Genomic DNA, 25,089 nt, shown 5'->3' with positions numbered 1-25,089 from the left:
TCTGCCTCTTCTTTGCTGTACTAGAGAGACTTAAAAGCTCCCAAATGTCACATTTTTATACCAAGAAATAGGCTTCATGCTTTCATTCCTCATCCACCCAACTCTTCCTCTATCCAAATATTAATTCCTCCTCCTGTGTATTTGCTAACCTTCACAACCATCTTCCTTCACAAGACTTTATCTTTCACTCACACAGTCTCTGTCACTCTCAGAGTCACTGACCTACAATTAAAGGACTATTTTCTGATGGAACCTTATCTCACAGAGGCTTGGGGATTTGGTCAAGCCCAATGGATTTGTCCTTCTGGTTCAAGCAAAACACATTTCAGCCTCTCAGCAGACATGTTTGATTCATCAAGCTACATCAGTAATGGAAGACATGCACTTAAAAATAAACACCCCATGCCACAAGAGCGGTTAGAAAACACAACCCATTCATCCTTTTCATATATTAAATCTCTTTTTGATAGGAATAAATCCCGATACAACCTCTATACCTGAGGTGGGGCTTCTGGGGAAATTAGGCTAGCCTGAGAAAATCTGCTGTTCAAATCCACTATTTCAGACATTGCATTGAGGATTTGAACTTTATTACCTGTAATATTTGGCCCAAAAGAAAGCTTGCTCTGGATAGGCGAGGACTGGCCTTTGGGTCATTCGGTGGGGCAGGCTCCTCTGGCTGCAATGTATTCTAGTAAAAAATAACACAGGAATTTTTCTTTCCCTCCCTCTTTTTTTCCTTTTTTTTCTTTTTCTTTTTTTTTTTTTTTTTTAATCACAGCATTCAAGAAACAGAACAAGCAAAAGCAGGTATTTTATATTTCCAATAAAAGGGATAGTGATTGATTGATATCTATCCCAAATATAATGTTCTAAGCAAACTGTAGACATAGCATGGCCTACGCTGAGAAACACAGCTTCTGTTACTGCTCTTCCACGTCCCTTTCTTCACAGGAGACTGCTCTCTACAGCTTATGAAAGAGGTAATTTCTGCACCAAGAAATAGCATGCAAAGCTTTTGCTTTCACTAGCATCTCTGCCAGTGATCTCTGTCCCTTTGATCAGTGGGGACTGAAGTACAGAAGGAATGTGTGACACTTAACCTTGACTGAAATCAAATACAAGCACTGGCTACAGTGTCTCTGCAAATGTTAGAGGCATATACGTCTCCCAAGCTCTAAAAATAACTTATGGTAACTAATACACCAGGAAGTTAGTTTTTAATTATGTAAAGATGGAATTCTTGAGTCTAAAGAAAGAAAAATCAAATTATTTTAACTGAATGAAAAGGAGAAACTGTCAGTATGTGAAGACCTGATAATCCCACTTATCTCCATACTGTATAGGTTGGAAGAGGCAGGTCTTTCTAATATGGGGCAGTGATAGCTCTGTGGATTAGATACTTGTTCATAGTAGAAGACAAATAATTCTGATTACTAACTCCAAGAACACAGCTTCTTCCTCATGTGGATATGAAGATGTATTAGAGGCTTAGAGGCAGAGAAGAATGAAAAGGATTAATTAAGACACAGAACAGGTATTAGACTTTCAAAGTGTACTCCCTCATAGCTGGAAGGGTTAATAGTGTGCCAGAGCTAGATCCATTGTCAGGGACAATATTATTTAAAGCAAACATAAGGTGCCCATTGCCTGGCACAATCAAAACCTACACAGAGTGCAAACAGGGCTTTCTGTAAAATTAACATAATGAACAACAAGTAGCAGTGCACTATCAGGTGTTAAAAAGACCTTGTTTGTAGATACTTACCCGGAGTGCCCGAAGGGTATTGTATGAACTTTCTGTCTCATCCTTGCTTCCTCTGTGCATCAACCGCTGCAGCTTCACCAAAAGAAGTTGCTGGGCTCTGAAAGAAAGGATGGAATCATATAGATCAAGGTATCTTTGAAACCACTCAGAAGAAAGCTGGATTGCAATGGGTCTGTGCCTACAGAAAAGATTAAATAGAAGTAACAGTGAGGCCTGACTGAACCACACAGTAAATGCAGGAACAAAATAATGAGCAGGACTGCAGTGCAGTTAAGGATTAAAGAATCTCCATGGCATATTTTCCTATGATACTTTTTGAGAAACCCACATTATTCCTTCAGGTAATACCTGGAGTCTCCTTTCTAAAGCTTTATAGCTCATATTACAGTTTAACATCACCAGGCCTTATCTCAAAAATTAAGACATATACCTCCTTCCTTACAGCAGTCATTCATTTCCCTGTTTACAGAACCACTGCTCTCAGCTGTGGTCACTCAGCATTACGCTCACCGGCTGTAGCTGGGAATGGTCCCCATCTCCAGGTCCCTGTCGCTGAACGGATCAACTCTGGCACACAGCCACTCACACCTCCCCTGGTACATGGTGTCAAGAATATGAACAATCTCATCACACTTCACTGACAGGGAACAACAGTCCAGCTGGCTGGAGATGTTCAGATTCAAGCGGATATGAAACGAGTCCCCCGATGTGATCAGCCCTTCTTCCAGTTCTGACAGCAGTTTCCGGTACCCTGCAGCATCGAAGGAAGGGGGGAAGCATGATCAGACCTCAGTACTGCTGCATTCCTGGGCATCCTCTGGGAGCAGCACACAGCACAAACTTCTGAGGCTCCTCCAAGAAAGGGTTTATACTTCCAGAGTGCTAGTTACACTGGTTACAACAAGGTTCCAGGCCTGCACCTTAAAGACACTAACGGGGCATTGATTCAGAAACAGCTCATGCTGCTGGTATCAGAATTTGTGAGAATATTCTCATTATAATGATACTTTTAGGTAACTCCATTTTCAATACTCCACACATGACCTGTGAAACAGAGAACTTCTCAGCAAAGATGCAGACACAGCTATAGCTCTATACTCTAAGTACAGCTTGAGTTCTGCTACCAGTTTTAATGACAAGCTATTCCCCTTATTATTAGCTCTAATTGACACTCCCACAATCTATAACTTGCTTTATCTGCAGTTAAGTGGTGCTCAAAAAAAATTGCAATAGTCTTTCTTACCTTTGAAAACATCAAAGAAAATCAAAGACATCACTTCCAGTGTGATCTATGTAGCTGAAATTCTCTAACCAGCATTTAAAAAAAACCCCGCAAATTTATATACACCAGTAAAAAATGGATTTTAGAATGTAATTTTTGATCCATAACCTGAAATTATCATTATGGGCCATGAACACTAAAATCAAATTCCGTTCACCACACATGAACTCCAGCTGTTAAAGATAAGATAAAGCCACAAAGGCAATAAACAGGTCAACTCCATCAGGTAAATGCTAAATCGACTTCAGCTCACCACATTGTGTTACAGAAAACTGTACATAAAAATAAGCTTGAATGTGTTTTGTGAGTCATGTCATTATTGGCCCACCATGTAAATTCTTCAGAGTCCTGTAGTGACAAGCATATGGGCTTTTTTTGTTCTCAGCCACAAAGCTAAGAGCTGGAGCAGTTACACAGAGTAGCTATAATTAACACCAGTGGGCATGATTCAGATTTATACCAACACAAAGGACACTCTGGTTCTGTCGTTCTCATCCAGACAAGTTAGTATAATAGACCTGGGACTATTTGAGATGAGAAATACTTTTGCTCTTACCTTCATGATTTGATTTATACTGGAGTGTTACTGGACCACTGCACCTCTGAATTGTCCAGTGAACTTCTTCCTTTGTGCAAGTATCCAAGGGAACACTCTGATTTTCCCCTCTGATGCAGCCCTCCAACTAGATATGAAAGAAATATTACTCTCCAGTGCGGGTTCAATCTTTTTTTGTTAAGCACCATCACCTTTTTCTGATTAAACAATGCAGATACTTTGCTATCAGGATGCAGATTACATTCTAATTATTTAATTTACTTTCTCTCAAATTAGGAATGCTAGCAGTCAACAGAACTGCAGCTCTTTGACAATCCCAGACTTCCCAGTAGTAAGTAGTGCAGGAATATAAGTTGTGAGGGTTTTTTTCCCCCCTTAGAGCCATTTTAATAGGAAAATAGTTTGGGAACATTGGCAATGGAGAGAAAACTAAGCAAAGAGTAGCTTAGCAGAAGCACCACTGAACTCCAGTTTACGTGATGCCAGGGACAGCTATGCAGCTGTGCAGCCCTTCTTCCCATTCATATTGCAGCTACATCCATTTCTGTTCATAACATGTCCAGTCCCAAGACAGACCACTCTAAAGAATGGTTTAGGAGTCATCATGCTAAGCTAAGTAGGCAGGACAGTACTAGGAAGTCGAGAGCAAATCCCATTCTAGTCTTTTCAAAGGAGCTGTACTATACAATATAGCATCAGTTCCCTAATCTTTTCCATACAGAGCTACGATAAAGTGCAAAAGTGTGCGTGTGTGTTGGATGACTTTAAATACTGTTCTCCCATATTTTCATAGTCAATAGCAGATTTTCTTCTGCATAGGTCATATGCATTGTCATTAATACAAGATGAAAGAAGAAACAAAGGAAAATATTGCGGTGAGCATGCATGCGTGTAGGTGGACAGACATCCAGCACTGTTTGTTGATTATTTTATGCTCACCAGTAGGATTTGGTGTCCCTCCCGAAGTCCTGCTTTCTCTGCAAGTGATCCTGTCTTGACAGAGCTAATAAAGCTCCCTTTATCGTTACCCCCAACCAGAGTGATTTCTGAATTGAGATTGTCTCCGTTCAGTGTTATGCGCTGGATAGTATGGCAGGAGTTTCTAATGCGACCAACAGATGTGACAGAGGGACGGAAAGGTCTGTGTTCATGAAAGGAAGTAACAATTAGTTATCTCAGTTTTTAGTTACCACTCCAGAGTTAAATCCATGCATGATAAATGGGAGACATATGAATAAAATCTTTAATGTTAGCAAGCACTAGGATCTAAGGACTCTAAAAGAAATCCTTCTCATTACTGCATAAGTTCTGGAGAAGAGCATCTGGATAGCTTCAAGTGCTCTGACACGACTGAATAACTGAGATGTATAATAGTACCTCACCTAGCAACCTGTGGCAGCAAGATAACAAGATCACAAGGATAAAGTTAAGTCTCTAGAACATTTTATCTGCCTTGAAGTTTTTGAAATTTTAGGGTGACTTTCATTGGTTTATAGGATATGAAAGGGCTCCAAAATAACATGTTATACTGCTGCCAACATAGAGAAGTAAAGACTGAGCACAGCATCATGAGATATGTGTGTCAAATAACAACTTGTGACACCATATTCCTGCCATTATATCTTCAGCAACTAATAGATAAATGGAGGATCTCTACCACAGTAGCCCTTCCCCTCAGTCTCTAAGGCAGGTAAACTGGCATCTCAAATACCTTTCCAGAGAGAACTTTCTAAATATGGAGTTGACATGCTCAAGCTCATAGGCATCCAGGCCTTCTGACTGATGAGAAGAAGAGGAAGAGTGCACCGAAGGAGCTCCATGTGACTGCCTGTCATGACTGTCATCTGAAAAGATTAACAAGAATGAAAATGAGTCCTAGATAGAGTGACAAAGATGGAAAAAGGGAAAATGAATGTTTTTCCATGTTCTTCAGCCAAAGCTGAAGGAGGATATTCCTGATGCAGAGGCATGATTCATGTCCACAGGCAAGGAATGTCAGTCTTGCTTACTGGTACTACTGCCTGATCACTCTCACAGAACAGCAAGGTGGAAGGGACCTCTGGACACTGTCTAGTCAAACCCCCTGCTCAAAGTAGGGTCAGCCAGAGGGGACTGCTCAGGACCTGACCAGTTGGGTTATGAATATCTCCAAGGATGGGGATTACTCAAGCTCTCTGGACAACCCTGTTCCAGTGTTTGACCACCCTCACAGTAAAAAAGCTTTTTTTTTTTTTTTTTTTCCGTTTAAATGGAATTGCTTGTTCTTTAGTTTGTGCCCATTGCCTCTTCTCCCTTCATTGCGTAGCATCGAGAAGAGCCTGGCTCTGTCTTCTTTTGAGACAGCTTCTCCCTCAATTTGATACTTTCCTCATTTTAAGGCTGGAGGTGGCCTTATCAACCTGCAAACCTCAGCCTAGGACCCTCCATCTATTCATTCAGTCTAATCCTTCTCCCACTTATTTCTTCAGGAATAACTGCTTTCTTATTCTCACTCCTAGCTGACCCTTTGTTTTCTTGTTATGATGAACTGACTTGATTTTTTCTCAGACTATGTGTCCTATCTTATTTAGATCAGGAGTTGATTATTTGACAGTATCTGTAGCTGGTGAGCTAATCACATAGTTAAACTACATACATGATATCCTCTTGCTTACCATCTAGTTCCAAAGCATCATATCCAAAGCTGTCATTGTCCTCTTCAACCAGGCTGGAATTAAAAACAAAGTGTAAGATAATGGAGGAGAGAGAGAGAAAAAGCTGTTGCAGCTTTCAGCAGATCTGTAACTTCAGCAGATTTCATTAAGTTGTGAAATGAACTTTTTCTCTGAAAAGGAAAGATGTTGGAGCTGTTGCATCAGACAATGGTGCAGCTGCAAAAAAAAAAAAAAAAAGCACGTAACATACTTGTGGGCCCAGGGAAGATGTGGGAAGATCGCAGGAAGACAATATGTGTCAGCCAGCACGGGAAGCATGTGAAGCTGCAAGAAGGTTCAGAAGAAAGAATTGCTAACAGCAGTGAGGAATGAAGAGTTTGCTGAAGACAAAGGGAAGCTGCAGAGTGATGGTCTCACATGTGTGACGTACACCACACCTGCTTCAGCACTGAGATAAATGGTTGCATAATGTCTGCTGTATATACAGTGCAGCATGGGGTTTTTTCCATGATAGATCAAAAATGTCAGAAGTTCACCGATGGACAGAGTGAATGCGAGGAAAGTGACTGAGGTGCAGCCCTAAAGGAGTAATTTACCTGCTTGATTTAAAGTACTTGAAGCATTTTATAACAGCTTAATAGTACCTTGCATGGTTACTCAGATACCTACAGTAACAGGATGGCAACACGTACCAAGCTTTTGCACAGAAACTCTTATACCGCAGCTCTGGTTCCAGTCCAGCTCCCACTGACACAACCCTTCCTGTTAAGGGTGACTCGATTAGTTGGCCTTAAAAACAAACAGTTAAGATTCACCAAAATTTTGCTCTTAAAAGGATATGGGGATGTCAGCCAAGTGAGTGATCTGTCTGCTTCACTAGAAGGACTTCATTAAAGCATGTCCTTTGGTTTCAAAGCTGTTTAAATAACAGCTTGTTGTTTTACCTATTCAGCGTGATTTGTAGGTCTCCTGTGGAGCTGATATTCCTCATATTTGGCTTCAGGTGAAGGGTGAATTTTTGCAGTCAGTGTGGGGAGAATCAGCTATTTTTATACCATGCATAAGCTGGGTAATAATATACCTTTTCCTACATTAAATTATGATCTCACTTTTTTTCACACAAATCAAGATCGGATGAACTGTGAAACCTGCAACTTGGCATGCAAATAGCAATTATTTTGGATTATGTTCACAAACAAGTTAAAAAACCTTAGCAGGCTAATTATAAAGTTATAAAATACAGTGAACTTTTGGGCATACTCTTGAAATACTTGACTTTAGTGATTATTAGCTCAAAGTAAGGCCACATTCAGACCTTGCTCCAGGGTATGTTTTCCTTCCACATGCCAGTGGGAAGGAGTATCTAATATGAGGAAAATTCTCAGATTTCAGTACAGCTCAGTCTTCCAATGCCTTAACATATGGAACAGGATACAGTCAGAGCTGTAGTGAAATGAGTCCACAAGATGAATAATATCCATGTAATCTTTACTGCATTCTGTAATATACTGCAAATATTTAAATGTTCAGGCATGTCAAAGGCTTTTCAAGTTAAGCACCTGAAACATTCAAATCATTAATAAAACAACCCTTTCTCTCCACCTTGAATTAACACAACGCACTTTAAAAAGGAGCTTGGAGGACAATATAGGAGAATCTAAGGGAGACTAGAATAAACTCTGCCTCAATCCTCAGCAGCCTAGAAAATTATGTGGGAGAACTAGCTGAGGATGCCTTCAGTGGAAAGCTGTCTTGCAAAGCTTTACACAGAGAAAGAGAGGCAAAAATATCAGTCTGCCAGAGATGAGTTTGTTTTGAAAAGCATAAAAAAATCTAAATAAAGTTCTAATAAAGATCAGATCTAAAAAATAGATCTAATAAAGATCTAAACCCCCTACATATATTGCTTTCTTCTAAATCGGTTTGCCTGGGCTTTGTTCTATTCTCCTGCTTGGGACCTTTAGGGAATGTATTTGTATCTTCTGATATTTCTGATACAAACCCTGATGTTACTGACACCAACACCAAAACAGTACGTCCAAGTATTGCATTGCTATAAACCTTTTAGAAAAGGGGTCAGTGCCTTTTAGGGGACTGTGAGGCAGGCGAGGTCTCTCTCCTTCCTGCCACAACTTCCCATTCCCCAGCTGATCCGATTTCAGTCGCAGGGGAAGTCCGCAAGGCCACGACCCGACAGAAGTGGAAGCCGCAGCAGAAGGTGAAGCAGAGGGCAATGCATCTCTCTCCCCTCATTGCTATGCTGAGATACAGAGCCCTGAGCCCAACAAAAACCACCTCCCTCCTCCACTTCTCCCCCTCCCATTCCTCACAGACAATCAAGCAGCTCTGCTCTATTCTGGCAGTTTACAGAGAAGGAAGGGCTTTGAGAGAAGGGGAAAGGACAGAGACACAGGCAGCAAGGAGCTGGGAAGCAAAAAGTAAAGCAATATCTGTCTATAAAGGTAGAGCACATTCTCCAACAGCATTGGTGCCTAGCCATTTCAGTACTGTTTCTTACTATGTACATTAAAAAAGCCAGTGCTGCAGTGGTATCACTGTGTCATTCATCCCAGCTGACCTATCAGAGACTCCTGAGTGTTTTGGACAAAATGAAGGTTGAAGGACTGAAGCCTTGAGAAATTTAGCAAGTTAGTCCTGATGCCTAATAGAAGCTCTCCAACTAGAGACAGAACAAGTCCTTTTTACCTCTTCCTTATAACAACAGGTTCCGGGCATATTTCACCAGCGTGGCCACCTACCTGCAATGAGGGGCATCCTCTTTGCAACGTCGGACTATTGAATCATTTCCTGGAGGCTCAGGAGTGGTAGACATGATACTGTCATTGCGATTTCTCAGGGTTTGCTTTTAAAAAAAAAAGTGACAGAAAGGTTATCTGTCTTAAATGTGCTGTCATTTCTAACCTACAGAAGCATTAGCCTGCTGGCTTGCCAGTGGTACTCTGCAGTGTGAAGCACACACAGCAGTAAGAAAAATTGATTCTAGATGTGCAGAATGCTACACACAAGAGTGTTCATATATTCCAGTATTTTAGCAATATGCACAGCTTGTGCGCTGGCACAGTACCTTTTACTGTGACCACATGACAGGCTAATTTACCAAACAATTTTAACTTTACCCTTGATGTGTGGCGTATGTGTTGCACAGCTGACATATATGAGGAAGAGGATGAAAAGCGGAATATATGTATACTTATATATATAAATAGTAGGAATGAGGAAGAAAAATACAGATCGCCATAGATTAAATTATTAATCTAGTACACTGGAAACTAAACTCTGAATTGTACTAGAGGGAAGACAGTATAAGTCATCTAAATAGCCAACAGATATTCCAAAGCATATTCCTAACCCAGCTAAACTTATTACAAATGGCAGGGAGTTCTTTCCTGGCTATTCTTGGGTATAATTTTAATTTCCTGGGGGCAGCATTTTTCACGGTGTTCTAGAAGGATGTTTTGTTCTTTGTTATTAACACTCTGCAAGAGCACTCTCTCTGTCTGCTTGTCCTGCTGTGTCAGTGCTCACATACGTATAATGGAGTATCTACCTTGGGAGATTACGGGGATACAGCAAGCAGGGAAGAAGTGGTTTGGCTATGGTATGCAGAAATTTCCAACTGTGATCTGCACCCCTTTTCTCACTCATTGTTACTTATAGATAGAAAAAGCATTAGAGAACTCAAAACCCCCTGAAAATTTTCTTAAATAAATTACAAAGCAGCTTTTAAAGAAAATCTCTTCCTTCTAACAGTAAATGTGAAATGGCATAAGGAGACAGCGAGAGGTCATAAATACCTTTGAAATATCTTTAAATAAACATAAACCAATTCTGTGATTTTGGAAAAGGCTAATAACATGGTTCTAACAAAATGCTGGTAAAAGGATTAAGGGAGCCTCTGACAAGGCCTTGAATGTGATCACAGCTGGGATGCTAGTGAAGTGCTAATACTGGGTTGCGAAAGCTCTGAACCACATTAGGAGAGATGGTCGTAGACAGGCAAGGGGCATCTGAAGGCTCCTTACAATCTTGCTGACTTCACAGCTGCTGATGGAGTTACTGATGGAAACAGAATTAGAGGAACTTGTGTCTGTGCGGCCATTGCTGGCATCAGCCCCATCTTCATCCTGTGCTCTGACTGCTGCGCTCACAGATGACAGAGAAAAATACAGACACCAGAGAAAATCATGTCAGATCACTTTCAATACAGAGGCTTTCACAGATTTGCAACAATACTTAGGTTATCTTTCCATTTCATCTTATTTTGTTTCCCCTACCGGGGACTGGACAGAGGCTCCAGGAAGCGCTCTGTGCCCTGCGGCTCTGGCTCCCTTTCCTTCCCCATCAGCTTCCCAGCAAAGTACAGAAATGCACGCCACTTCGGACAGCCTCTTGCCAACTTCTTCTTTCGACTCTGTCCTGTACATTTTTATTAGATCTATGAATACTATTTGACAAATTAAAGGAGGATTGTTCTATTAATTTATGTTTTAACTTCATTACCTGAAGCTAATAGTCTGCAATAAGGTTGACTCACTGAATTACACATTTTTTACAACTTAAAATTTACAGCAGGGACCAAGAAGCTTGAGATCCCTCAGCAGCCCTAGGTAGCACAGTGTGAATGTCTTTGTGGACTCCTTCCCTTCTTCAGCAGCAATAATTTGTACTAATGTTGCACATTACCCGATACCAAACATACTGTTTAACATCCGATATCTTGCAGCAGGAACCATGTTTCCCATCATATTTTGTTCAACAGTGAGCATGCTGCCGCACATAACAAATAAAGGAAGTGCTGCCTAGGATGGTGTTTGGTTCAAGAACAGTGTTACATAAATAAGAGGAATTAGTAGTAGCTCAAACATGAGTATACAGCAATGAATTTGGTAACTTGGCAGCTGGCTGATGGGTGGGTCAACCCCCCTCCCCCCAACATTTGCAATGCTTTAAATTTCAAATTAATTCCCTTCTGATGAAGGACAAGAGAACTCATTTGACGATCACAAGATTAGGGTATTTTCAGCTTGAAGGATTTTTCCAACAGCAAAAAGAGAATAGTATAATGACTTTTAGTACAGGCGTTACACCAATGACTTTAAAATTTTTGTAAAGTAAAAGGAAAATTAAGTAAACAGAAAATTTAGGTAAGCTATGGGATGCAGTATTGTGTGTCTGTGGAGGTATCTTTGGGTGGAGAGGATATTCAGGTAGAACACTTGACTACTTTAAATTATGACATTGTTAACTATGAGAGAAACTGTCTATTTTACTGACTTGGACTTAGTTAAGAATTTCCCTGGTTGGCATATTTGTTAAAACAACTTAAAGAGATTAAGTGAATGAGACAAAGCAACAGAAAAAGAATAAGGACATGGGTGCTCTTTCTGACCTTGAAACTCTGATGTTTTGTTCATGCTGACAGGGGATTTAGCTCTTGGATTTATCTAAAAGAAAAAAGAAGACAAAAATCAGCACAAATGCAGAATATTTGCCACACACTGTAAACCAGATATTTTCACCCCTTTTTTCCACTGTTATGCTGCAATATATTTGCTCTCCTTTAAAAAACAGGACCCAACATTTAGAAGATATTTAGGTATCTAAATGCCACCACAGTGAACAAGAGTTAGCTACCTATTAAAAGTCTGGCCCAAATGCACTGCAATTTCCAGATTCTGCTGAGGGAACAAAGAGACAAAAGGTGAAGTGGGTGCCTTGGGACTGGTTGCAGGCAGCTGTTAATACAACAGGCATCCTTTTGGAGTGTGCAATATAAAAAATGCAGCTCTATTGCCATAAGTAATAATGACAGTCAGAGCTCAGAAAGGTTATGAAGGGCAGGGAGAATTCAAATGCAGATGAAAGGAAAGAGAAGCTCAAAACCCCAAAAGTTAGATTGTATATTTTTTACAATTCATGAATATAACACCAGATAATAGCTGTATGAATGCAGCTAGTTGGGGAAATCATGGACCTAAGTCATGCTACCCCTTACTCTTAAGTGAGAGGAAATTGCCATAATCTAATTCTAAATTAGGCAGTTAATTTTGCTCTAGATTGTGTCCATTTCTTTCTATTATTCCTTCCAGCTGATGTGAGCTTTTCAACCAATGCTTCGTTTTCCACCTTCAGTTACTTGTGTGCTGGACTTCTGGCATTATGTCAATTTTTTTTTTTCACTACTGTTAAGGAGGCAAAGAATCAATTTATTGACAACGCTCCAAGAATGTGAATGAACAGCAGAAGCAAGGAGAATGCACAAAATGGGGAGAAGGGGCAGAAAATGGTCTGTGAAGCCTGATTATATTTGCTCCTCAAGATGCAAATCACCATGGGGCAAAAACTGACAGGTCACTATCATATACAAAACTATTTTTATCTTTACAGCACAGCACTTTCAGAGGCATAACCACAACATGTATTATGTCTCTTTGTTCTAACAGTTCCTGCACTATATCATTCCAGTCTCATATTAATACACACCTGGATTCCCTTTAGATTCACTCTTCTCTTGAGTCGAGCTTGATCAGGCAAGAAGAATTTGTTGTCTTCTGGAGACTCTTCAGAAGTGGAGGAGTCATCTGCTTCCTGACCATTGGCTTTTGGGCCAGGAGTCCCAAAGGTCTGGGAGATAATGGTAATAGGTAGATTCCGTGGTAAACTCTGAAGATAGGAAGGAAACACTTTACTTCTGAGACCAGTTTGGTACAACTCCTCATGACCTCCCTTTAGAGCAATCTGATTGAACTTTCTGTGACTCCAGTGATTCAGAAGTTCACACAGAATGTGGCTCCAGACCCAAATCAGTAATCTAGATTGACATTTGTGGAGATTTCTGTTCACTGGGGCACGTTCCTGAAAAGTATTTGTAGTTTCTACCCCAGTGTAGAAATTGTCTTTATCCATTTCTTTCCCTTCCATTTAAAATCAAGTTGTGGAATGCCAGCCTTTAAGAAGCTATGTGTCTGACACAGACAACTTGAACCCCACTGTTACTGAAGAACTCACAACATTGACATTTAGTAGAAGGAGGTTATTTTTTTCAGTTAATTCATGGAGGGAATTAAAAAAGTCCCCTCCCCCTTTCACACCAAAATGTTTTTAAAAGCAATTCTTAAAAAAAGAACTCATGTCTGTCTTCCTCAGCCCTACCTGGTCGTGAAAGTTATTGTCCTTAGAGAGCCGTCGGAGTTTGCACTCTAGGTTAACAATGCAAGCTTCTTTCCGAACCACCTCAATTCGGAGTTCATCATTTCTCTCCTCCAGCTCTCGAATCTGCTTCCTGTATTTATCTTTTTCAATCAGACAGTGTGAATACTGTGTCTGAGCCTCATCACGCGAACGGAAAGCCTATAGTGGAGAGAAGAAACATCTTTTGCACCTGGGTACCAGTCACCTTCTCCTGCTGCTTTTGTTTGTAAGGTGTTTGGAATGGGGACTTCAGAACTGGTAACCATCCACCAGTTAACACAGCAGTTAGGACCGGTATGTGCCACAGCAGTACCATTAAAAATTACAATGATGAGGGTGGTTCATTTCCAGCTCCCTCTTGGTTGGTGGCAAAATGCTCCAGAGTGCAAACTGGATTACTTAACACTAATAAAAAGCCTGCAGTAGCTGTTGTTAAGATCTTGGTCCTGCCTGCCAGATGCTACACTGTGGAAACAACCCAATATTATCCTATGTTTAACTACTGTAATGCAAATTCCAACAAGTAGCAATTTCTTCTAACTGTTTATTTTTTAATGGTATTCTGGGTCCAATTACCCACAATTCTCCAAAGTGGCACATATGAGATACAGGCTTTTGCTACTAATTTCCTCCCCTTTAACTGTTAGATACCTGGTCTCGTTCCTTTTCCACCTCTTCCAGTTGTATCATCACAGTGTTCATACGGTGCTTGTACATCTCACAGTCTTTTCCTAGTGTTGAACATTTTAACTCCAAATCTTCTTTCTCTTCAAGATACTGGAAATAACATACTGTTAACCACCACTGCTCTCAGAGGTCTTTTGGGCACTAGCCTGAGATATTCCATCTTTCCATCCTTCCATTTCTCACCTTGTCTCTCAAGTCCTCCACATGACGGATCTCCTCTTGGAGATTAAAGATTTTGTTGACTAACTCGTGACGATCTTCTAGTGCCTCCTTACGGTCATGTTCCAGAATATCCAAAATAGCTTTGTCCGAATCTGGCAAACTCCGCTTGTCAGCCTGAGGAAAGACATTTTTAAGAGACAGGCCAGGGAAAGAGAAAGTAGTATTGCAGGGAGAAAAGTAACAAAGACAGTTACAAGCAAGAGGAATAGAAAATGAACATGGTATTGCAACGGGAAAGCAGGAGAAGAGATGGACATTTGTTCATATTTTAAAATAGTGTCAGAAAAGATGAATAAAGGCTGTCTTGCTGTCAGAATAGTCTGATGAAGGAACTGTTTTACTGTTTTATTGTACTGGCTATAATTTGATCCATTTTGGATGCAGTGACAATTCTTCACTCCAAGCCCTGCATTCAAAACTCTTCTCTATTAATCAGCTCTCACTGAGCACAAAAATCACCCTTTGCCAAAGAGCAGGGCCTAAGAAAACATTCAGGGGAATTTTTAAAGCATGCATAGGCTTTGCAGGGCTGTGCTCAGAGAATATTAAACATGCCTGGAGTAGCTTGTACCACTGCTTCATTTTCTGTAGTGTCCAGCAATATTTTTTATTTCAGATTTAAAATTAACAAGATTACCAGAGCAGGTTCCAACAAATAAATTGCCATTCAAAATTAACCATAAATGGAAGATGAAAAAGGCATAAAATGCAAGCAAGTTATATGCATATTTATTTTTAAAATACCTAGTCTAAGTTGGAGATTTCGGTGACATTTTGGTTACCCAATATTTCTAAGCATACTTAAGTATTTCTAAAACAAACTGCCTTTTGTTTATTTATACTTTCACTTAGGAGAATTTCAATCTAATTTTTAGCTATTTCATTATTTCTCTGTTTCTTTAGGTGCTATAAGACCATTTCAACTAGTATAAGAGATTCTACATGGACCAGAACTCCCAGAACCTTCTATACTACACCCTTTTTCAACCCTTGAATTGGATTTGTGTTAGAACTAAGAATCATTAGGCACTGCTAGAGGCTACAGCCATTTCTGAAATGCATTCTATTGATATTTTAAGTGTCGTTTTAAAATGCCACAAGCCTTTTCCAGCAAAGTGCTAAGTACTCCCACATATACCCTAATATTTCACTAAGCTCTTCATAGAGAAACACAGTGCTAAATTTGCTGCATATCATCCTTTTTCCCTCTCTGCCCAAACAAAGATCCCTGTGCAAGTTACAGCAGTGTTCTACGGGGCATTCTGGTAACTAGTGACCACCCAAGTACAGAAACCTTTATTACCCTCTGCTTCATTAAGACCTTTTAGCACAGATATGACAATAGCCTAAAACAGGGTACACGGAGCTACTGTCAGAAATTTCTGGGCTGGCTATTTAACACAGCTTTGTAGTGACAGGCTGGTACAAAGAACCACAGCAGGGCTAAAACACGGAGTTGAATGCTCAGCAATTAAACAGCTGCACTCTGCACCTTGAAAGAGCCAATCTCTCATGTACAGCTTGATTTATTAGATGACAGGTTTTTTGGGGGTATAACTCCTCATGCATGTGTTTGTACAAGGAGTACGACAGACAGCTGGGACCTATAACCAACCTTCTGTTTTTCCAAACTTTGAGCTTCTGCTTATTGTAGCTTTGCAGGTGGAGGTTTCACCCAACATTCCCTAGAATTGTAACAGAGTATGTGTGGAGTCTGAGGTGAGGAGTGGTAGCAGAGACCATGTCACCTCCTCTTGTCCACAGATTTCCTGTTATGTACTCAACTGCCTGTCCCTTACTGAAAACACATGGGAGGCATCACCACCTGCTGCTTCTCCGTCCCACTCTCACAGCCTCCTCCAGACCCTGAAGTCCTGAAGAGTAGCGACCAAGGCAGGCTGAGGAGATGTGGGGTATGTGAGACAGCATGGGAGGAAAGTGTGAGGGCGCCTGGAGGCAAGGAGTGGTTGAAGCCTGCTGAATCCATCATCTGGGTAAGCAGGAGGGGTAAACTGAAGTGGCTGGAATTCTAAATGTAGCAATCTGCTTTTATACCTGAATGATGGACTGCAACTCCTGGATTTTAGTCTTCATCATCTCATTTTCCCTCTCCAGCTCCAGAACCTGTTCCTTTTTGGGTCGGTTTTCAATATCATTTTTCAGCTTCAAAGACTGGTTCCTCTCCAGCTTGCATTCCTCTTCCACCTTGTTCAAGCGATGCTTCAGCTGGTCAATCTAAAGCAGGCAGGGAGCAGTGAAAAGGAGAAAAAGGAAAGGAAAGAAATCATTCCTAGCTTTGATATTTACTTCTCTGAAAGCACTCTCACTTCCAGGTGAAAATATACTGTCACAGATGGAAAAAATAGCTTAAACTGTGAATGCTAACAAGCAGCAGATAATTGGGTGTATATGCATGTGTGTTGAATGTCCACAACTGAACTGCTGAACTCTCAAGGAGAAGCCTGCTATTTGCTAGCTACAACTGGTATGGGCTGGCTGTAAATTCTGATAACTTCTGGACTAAAAAAAAGTGGCACATCCTCAATCCTCCAATAAATAAAGAGATATTAAACAGAACTAACATTTAGGAGGCTGACCACACATTATGCTTTTGCACACAGACTATTTGGATTGGGAAAAACAGGGGGTTTGAGTTCTGGATAGAAAAGAGAGGTTCCCAAAAAGAAAAAGTTGTTTCAGACAGAAGAGGTCCTGGGAAGAAAGTGATAAAGATCCTGGCTGAAGGAAAGATTTGAAAGTGGGGGAACATCCTGGAGACCAGAGAGATGCACAGGGATGAAGGCCAGGGGATGCCCAGGGGCCTTGGCCAGTAACACCTGTGACTGGTGACTGTGAGCAGATAGGACTTTCTGCCCAACCTTCCCACACCAGCAGTGATTTCCCTGTGGGGAAGGGATGATGAGCCCGAGAGAAGGCAGCGCCGAGGTGGGGGAGTGAGCAAACGACCGTGTGAAAAAACATTGTGGGGTAAAACGTCTGATATCATTGGTTCGAAAATAAACCTCAGTGTCCAGATCCACTACGGGTAGTTGTTTACTCCATTTCATCTGTGACACACACACAAGCATGAATTTTATGGCACTTGAAGCATTTCTCTGTATTTCCTAAATGGCCTCAAGCTGTTCCAGTGCTCCATGTGAGACTTTCTGAATAAACCAACAGCTGTAGTGCAAACCTGGATAACTGCCCCAAGATATTATTGAGCCTGAAAAGCTAAAATTATGTTTTTAGCAAACAATTATGTTTTTAAAATTTTGTTTTTAAACATGTTAATCTATTACAAGTATGTAAATTATCTGCCATTAATACACATCACTGCAGTTGGCAGCAATGCCTCTAATCATCTGGATAAGCAAAGCAAATGAGAGCTCTACACCTTTCTACTGTCAGAGGAGGTCTCATTTTGCCAGATGTCTCTACCATCCTCCATTGCTGCTCCTGATTAAAGCAGCCCAGAGCATTTCTCTCACCTCTAACTGGAGGTCTCGGCTCCTTATCACAGCCATGCTCTTCTCGTCACTCAGCTGGGCATACCTCATGGCAAGATTATAGTTCTCATCTTTCACCTTGACCAGCTCATCATTGTAGTTGTTCCTCTCCTCCTTCATCTTGTTGTACCTCTCCTGGAAGGTCAGCAGCTCTATCTTGTTCAGTTTTAGCTGCTTTCGCTCATCCTCCAGCTGGCGAGACTTAGCCAAGAGTTCACAGCGCTGCACATCTTTTGTCTTTACTTGCTGCTGAAGCTTAATGATTTCATTCATTAGGAAATGGGTAAGGCCTTCATGTCCCTCCTCCACTGAAAATGTTTGAACAGCTTATCAATGTCTCATAAAGTAACTTTATACTAAGTAGGATCAGCAGAACTGAGTAAGAAACCAATGTCCCAGAATATGTACAGAGGTGCAGAATATGCATAAATACATACACATTTGTATATCTAGCTGGCAACAGTATAAATATTTCACGGCACACTATTACCAGATTGACAATATACATGCATAAAGCTTTACTGGATAGAATATGAAGCCTTTATAATTGTCTTGTTTCAGCTGAGCTGACAGGCCTGTGGAAATAGCACAAACTTTGTAAAATGAATTTATACAAGTATAATTAATCTGAATGCTTCAAAATGCTGCACATGTGTAGGTCATCAGTGTAATTTAGTCCACTGTTCCAATGTTTTTTCTCTTGAGATTTCCTGTAATGCCTATCATTCAATTTGAAGCTCTTCAGCTTCATTCAGAACCGAGATGTTCTTTTTCTTTACATATTACCTGTTGCTAGCATATTTTGCTTTGAAGGGGACTGGAAAACTGCAGAATGCTACTACAAGATTAGCTTTTATTTCCATTTTTTGCCTGAAAAATCAAACCCAGTCTTCAAGATAGTCCTTATTTCAACAGGCTCCTTTGGGATTAATTCTACTCACCAACAATAGTGGAAAATCTCCGTGTAGGTTCTTTCCCTGTTACCAGTTTGTAGAGTTCAGGGTAGTAAAACTCGAGGCTCTCTAGGAAAACTACATAGCCTCTTTGGCCCTTGGTGTGGAGAATGTCCAGCAGTCGACCTAAGTGCAGAGAACAGAGAGGTGACACATCAGCACTATGAGCAGCATAAGCAAGTACTCTATCCCTGAAGCCAAATCTGCTTAAGGTTTGTCCCCACCACAGCAATGTGCTGTGGAAGATCTGGCTGATTAATTGAGTTCAGCTGAACTCATAAAGTAATGCCACGTATTCTTTATGTTTGCGCTGATCATTATTCTGAAGGAGTGCGGGCAAACTGGTCTCTGGAACAGAAATTTCAGAAGGCACGTTATTCAGTGCAGCCTTTACCAGGCAGTACTGAGATGCTAGGATGGCAGACCCTTCAGTGACAAATCATGTAGCACGGCAAGACAGCTGAAAACCTACTCTTGGAATGGCAGTGGCTGCTGCTTGTGTTAACCGAAATATTTGCCAAGGCTTTGATGGGAATATGAACCCCATGAGCTCCAGCCTGCACAGCACTGGAAAGAATCATTGTTATCAAAATAGCAGCAGCAGATTCCCCCCTTACATTAAATCTCCTGTAAATGAGATACAGGGTTCGCATTTGATAATCTGTAATTTGATACAGGCTCCCTCCAGACTTCGCAAAATAATACTGTTCAGATAGGGATGCAGATGTAGCCATTCACAAAATAATTACCTGCTCGGTTAATTTTGGAGGGCAGCATAAGTGAGTTAAGCACCTCATCCTCATCTTGCTCATCGATTACTTTGCACTGCCGTAAGTACGGGGTCAGTTTGGCTGGATTGATGTAGCGGCTCAGCATGTGCCGGTTGCATTCTACGTTCTCCCACAAAGCTTCCTCCTCATCTTTCAGTGTCTCCAGGCAGTCATCCATCTCTGGCTCTCCTCCTTAACAAGGGAAACAATTGGCAAATGAACATCAAACAGGACAGTTTCTATCCTGTTTCTTTTTTGTGCTTCCATGTCACATAGGATGAGCTAAGAATCACTTCTGACTAATGCTGAATTTGCCCTATATTGAAACTGTTTGAACTGAAGTGCAGCCTGTCCACAGCTCATCTGGAAAGTGACAGTTCAGAGAAGTGCTATCTTGAGTCCATGAACTATTGCATATTGCTCTCTAGTGATGAATCTGTAGCTCAGCTAACTCCATGAAGGTCTCTGTAAGTCAGAGAATCCCTCTTCTTAATAGAAGCAATGGTAAAGGACGTGGTGCAATGCAAGAAAGGGTATGAACATGCAGAGCTCAGAGCAAAGACAAATACTTGCTGCAGAAAACTAAGGCTTTCATTCTCACCTCCTCTGTTCCTCTCAGCTGTAGTGATTTGAACCTGCATTTTTTCCTGCCTATATGTGAGGAGCCAGCGCATGTAAATGACTGCACCACAAGAATAATTAACTCATAAGCCAGCAGTTACGTGTGTCTGCCTTCCGCAGCTGTGTATGGATTGACTGATGTGTGGCCATGAATGCAAGTACCTGTGAGTTCAGACCTTGCCTCTCTCTGCATGAGTGGACAAGTGGGAGCATTGTATCACTGAAGTCTGAAAATGTTCTTGACTCATGCAAATATTATCACATGATTTCTGAGTGCTTGCTAAGCAATTTCCTGCCAACTCCTAATTTGCAACCACCTCATTAGAGAAGGTTACAACAGAGGCAACAATGAGGTGAGAAAACATACTAAAGTTAAGAGTAAAGAAACTTTGTAAAAATTTTTCCTTCTTAACTTTGTAATAAATATTAACCTTTGAAACAAGTCTTAGTTTTGCATTCTAGCTTTCTCAAGATCTCGTGATCCTGGTGGCACACGGAAGATAAGCTTCTATTTCAAGAGTTATTTTACCCCATCAGAGACATGGTATAAGAAGAATGTGCAGTTCTTAGGTCATATGAGACGAGAGCTGTGCTTTATGAGACTTCGCTGGTAATCAGTAACTAAAGACCTCAAAAGCAACATGCTGTTTTTCTTGGACGACAAGAGTTCTCTCTGTTGTCTTATAACTTCCTCAGCTTCCAACATAAGGAACTGCAACGCAGCCTGTGTTACACTGAACATCACTGGGCAAAACCAGCTATTAATCTGTACAGCCAGGGGCTATTAACTCATTTTGAAAACTAAACCCAAAAGTGCTAATCTGCTAAATAATGTGTTTGTCAGTGTTCTATCATAATGAAATACAGATTAGTTCTACAAAAATGCCTGTTCTTCGCTTGATGCTTTCAAAGGCCTTCCCAAATTGTCCAAAATCCTAGGCTGGGGTTCAGTATCTCTAGGAGAAAAGTTTGGATGCATTCCTCATACTATGGACAGGTTAGGGGAGTATTGCCAAGGGTTTTTGTTCTTCTCTTGTACTCCAGTAGCTCTCCCAGAGTTCTTTTCTTTGTAGTTTCACATCTTAGAACCACTTACTTAGCATTTGCTCTGCTGCTTGCATGCAGATGTCATTACTCCAGTGACTTCTACTAAATGGGCTGGGAGAGACAAGAGTCCTCAGAGGGCAAGGAAGACCAGATCTGCTCAATGGGATCTAAAATAATGGGGGTATGGCTGTAGTTATGCGAAAAGATCCCTGGTCTTATGAACTCCTCACAAGCTGGATGAAATTCTTACCAAATGCCAGTATTTACATGTGGTAAAGGTGACACTGCAGTAATGAACAGTATAAAGGTAAAACAATAGAAAAAGCTATATAAAGTAGGTAGCAGTGGGAGGAATGTTAAAGGTGAAATAGCTTCATCTGAAGTACACATACATTCCCATGAACCTTACTTCCATCACTTATTCTGGAAATAACTGTATTTCATTTCAAAGGTGAATTTAACAAACACTACATAATTGGAGAAGCTGAACTTTTGGGAGTAGAAGGCAGTAAAGCAGAAGGTCATACAGTACCTCAGTTATCTTACAGCTACTGCTATCTATTGCATCTAAAAAAAGGTCTGTTGCAGGCCCTTTAATTTTGGGGACTGTACCAGGAAGCTCACAGATGGACCTCAGAGTGCAAAAGAAGCACTTGCCTGAATTTCATAAAATGCAAGATATCTTGTAATCTGCTGCACTGAACCAGAAATTATTACACACTGTCAGCAGTTCCCTCAGGACATTAGTAAGGGATTTCTCCATTAAATGATTCAAAGAAGAGTTCACTCATCAGTGTAATTCTCAACATGAATACATTTTTTTAACCTGACATTAGAAATACCTTTATCAAAGAGTCCCTTGTGTATGGGCATAATACATCCATAGTGTTATTTTGGGGACATAATGTTTAATGGGAAAGTAGTAAGTATACTGCATGAATGGCTAAGAATCTTAAAAGGGGATTTCTGGTAGCAAACTCCTGTTAAATACAGTCTATTATCAGGAGCAAGCCCTCAGAAACAACATTTAGTGGAGTGGTCCCTCACTGCCATGGAGGAATTTCAGCATCTTCCTTCTGCTTTCTTCTTTGGATTTCCACTGTGGAAATGACCTCCCAGCAGCCCAGCTAAGCTCTCACTGGGCTGTTCACCGCCTCTCAGGGATTACTGCTGCGTAACGGGTAGCACTCCTCTCTTTCCTAGAGCTTGAGGTGTTTGTTGCCTCTGCTGTGTTTCTTGGGTCAGACTGGTCTAAGAATATAACCCCCAAGTAACAACACTGTCTTGTGGAGCTGTTCCAGAGACAATAGCAATGGACAGCGCATATTAGTACAGCATCCTTCCTAGTGAGCAAATATTTATTCGAGTTAGTATTTAATATAATGTTGAACAGGAAATAAAATGTTTATGATTGGTTAAAATGTTGGTGTGCTGATCAAAAAACAGATGTGACAAGTGAAACTCAGTGGGAAACCAATAAAGGTATTATATTAAAGGCTTTACTTTTAAAAGCTTTTCAGCAGCACATGCATTTTCTAGGTATTTAGAAGACCTTATTCCTTGTTTCTGTCCTTTCTTTCTGTGATGATATTGCAGAAAAGTTGTTTTCACTTATAAAATGAAAAATGACAGATTTAAAATGTTTTCAAGTGTGTAATCACTTATCTAATCTGATCTTTATTACTGTTACCTAGTTTCTGATTCCAACACCTCTTGAGTTGTAACCTAACACATTCAGAAGTTGTGATATGTCATAGAAATACTATGGCGTCCATTGCAAATCACAGGTGTGAAGTCACAGACTTGGACTGACTTCAACAGACATTAACCAAAAAGAAATACGAATCACCACAGCAGTTTAAAAATTGCTCTCCTGCTGCTCCTTTCAGTAGTTAGTATACAAAATAGCCTTTAACTGCAGGAGATCTTAATCCAGTAATAATCTTGGCTAGTACCATCTATTTCAAAGATCTCTGTAGATGCAGACAAATATAAAAGAGAGAACCCCTTTTTACATTAAAAGAAACACTCGACTCCCCTCATCTCCTTTTCTCTCTCAGGGACAATCCTTCTCTTGGCTGTTACACACAAATGAATCTTTCTATGTGTTTGCTATTTTTTTGTTATATTTTTCAACTGAACAAATCGCCTTGCAGTTAAAGCTGTTCTCTGTTCTCACTCAGACTCCACACTCTCATATGTCAGTGACACTCTCCACTGATCAAGGGAATAAAGCCTGCAGGCTTCAGAACCAGGGGTTCTATAAAGTGCTCATCATCAGGTTACATCGAAAGCTTCATTTTTTGTGATTCATTTCATGATGGTGCAGAAATTAACCCTTCAGCCATCTCATTATTTGCATCCCCTTGCTCTGAATTCTCGTCAGCCTGTCGATACTGAGAAATTACCATGTAACAGACTGCAAATGCAGACTTCAGCTAGGTTTTCTGATTTCTTGATATCTACTTTGTGAAATATGAAAGAAGGGTATTGTCCTCATACTGAGAAGCAGGAGGAAGTTTATTTTGGAAGAGATGATCTATTTTAATGTTTTGGACTTCTGCATTTGTCACAGATGTTCACAGACTGGCAGTATTTAAAAAGAAACCACAACACCCAAAATGTTTGTGCAAATTATAAATTAATAAGAACAGAAGTTTATGTTAAATACTAAATATGTGTATATAAACCAGGAAAGGATTACATATAAATTATCACACTTGAAAGCAAAAATAAAACTGAAAATAGAACTTTAAAACTGTGTATAATTATCCTCAGCATTTTGAGGGTATTGTATTACATCCTCTTTCTATGCATATCTCTAGATTTCATGGGGCAATACCCTTTCTCCCTCAAGTTTGGATAGCACCTCACATGATAAAGTATAACAGGGCAATTTTCTCAAAAGCTACTTGTATGGATATGTGCAGATCTGCAGTATCAGAGAACCACAAAACCACAAAGGGATTTAGAGCTATTTTTAAGTTTAGAGGAAAGTCACAGTTTAAAGTGTGATAAGGAAATTATATTCCTTTGCCTAAGGACAGGAGAGCTCTATTTGCACTCCTGGCTTTCTGAAATGCTGAATACCAGCAGTTTCCAGTCATGTTGGCTGCACTACTGGATGTTCTATGGTACTGAAAACTACTTTTAAAAGGCTTAAACATTGATTAAGAAGACTAAATTTGCTTACCTATACTTGCAAATTTTTTCCATAGAGGTGTCTAAATCTGGACTCCCAAAGTAGAGGAGACAGTGTTTTCATCTGCCTTTAAGAATTTGCACTTTATATTAATTCTTTCTACCTCAGTGTCCCTACCTGAAATCAAGGCTGGTAAGAAGTATTTTTATGACAAGGTAGGATCCATTAATTAGTGACTGCAAAGCACTTGAAACCACCAAGATGGGAAGGCTCTAGAATAACATTTATTATTAGTGTAGTTTTATTACTTCAGATTTTGCAGACCTTAGAATACTTTCTGAAGCCAGCAGCACTGTTGAATGGACTGGGTTGTATTTCTGGTTTGGGTCACAGTGGCTGTATATGGAAAGAACCATTCTGTATATATCAGAACCCTCTCTTTATATAAAAGATTCAATCAGCTTACTGAATACCACAGTTTCAACAAAATATGAAAGAAAAATATGGAATAAGAGATACCAAAGTAATAGAAGCGCAGTAAGCTTTAAATACAAAATAGGATTGTTTTCACACAGAAGTATTCTGTTCAATTTCATTGAATCAATCTTCCAGTTACACACAACCTACAAACCCCCCCAAAACACTAGCAGACTTGCAGGCTTCAAT

General features: G+C 40.3%; 1 protein-coding gene across 2 annotated transcripts in view; it reads right to left on the bottom strand.

The window, feature by feature from the left end:
• The window catches only part of CARD11 (caspase recruitment domain family member 11), a 50,647-nt gene that overhangs the window by 8,589 nt on the left and 16,969 nt on the right, over positions 1 to 25,089 (bottom strand). Inside the window, exons 2-19 of one of the 2 annotated variants that reach the window (XM_074886108.1) lie at positions 19,593 to 19,805; positions 18,832 to 18,969; positions 17,873 to 18,198; positions 16,437 to 16,616; positions 14,343 to 14,495; positions 14,124 to 14,249; positions 13,434 to 13,631; positions 12,765 to 12,944; positions 11,671 to 11,725; positions 10,304 to 10,419; positions 9,020 to 9,123; positions 6,261 to 6,313; positions 5,318 to 5,450; positions 4,546 to 4,747; positions 3,607 to 3,733; positions 2,279 to 2,519; positions 1,769 to 1,865; positions 596 to 691 (exon numbers count right to left, since the gene is read on the bottom strand). In XM_074886108.1, the coding sequence (XP_074742209.1) occupies positions 596 to 691; positions 1,769 to 1,865; positions 2,279 to 2,519; positions 3,607 to 3,733; positions 4,546 to 4,747; positions 5,318 to 5,450; positions 6,261 to 6,313; positions 9,020 to 9,123; positions 10,304 to 10,419; positions 11,671 to 11,725; positions 12,765 to 12,944; positions 13,434 to 13,631; positions 14,124 to 14,249; positions 14,343 to 14,495; positions 16,437 to 16,616; positions 17,873 to 18,198; positions 18,832 to 18,969; positions 19,593 to 19,805 (2,738 nt within the window). The remainder of the gene's footprint in view (positions 1 to 595; positions 692 to 1,768; positions 1,866 to 2,278; positions 2,520 to 3,606; positions 3,734 to 4,545; positions 4,748 to 5,317; positions 5,451 to 6,260; positions 6,314 to 9,019; positions 9,124 to 10,303; positions 10,420 to 11,670; positions 11,726 to 12,764; positions 12,945 to 13,433; positions 13,632 to 14,123; positions 14,250 to 14,342; positions 14,496 to 16,436; positions 16,617 to 17,872; positions 18,199 to 18,831; positions 18,970 to 19,592; positions 19,806 to 25,089) is intronic. The other variant, XM_074886109.1, reaches the window with a different exon arrangement.

Source organism: Strix uralensis, chromosome 16 (assembly GCF_047716275.1).
Source record: "Strix uralensis isolate ZFMK-TIS-50842 chromosome 16, bStrUra1, whole genome shotgun sequence".
In the NCBI taxonomy this organism is placed as follows: domain Eukaryota; kingdom Metazoa; phylum Chordata; class Aves; order Strigiformes; family Strigidae; genus Strix; species Strix uralensis.
Note: the sequence above shows the minus strand (reverse complement) of the source record. Positions and strands in the feature narration are given on the sequence as shown.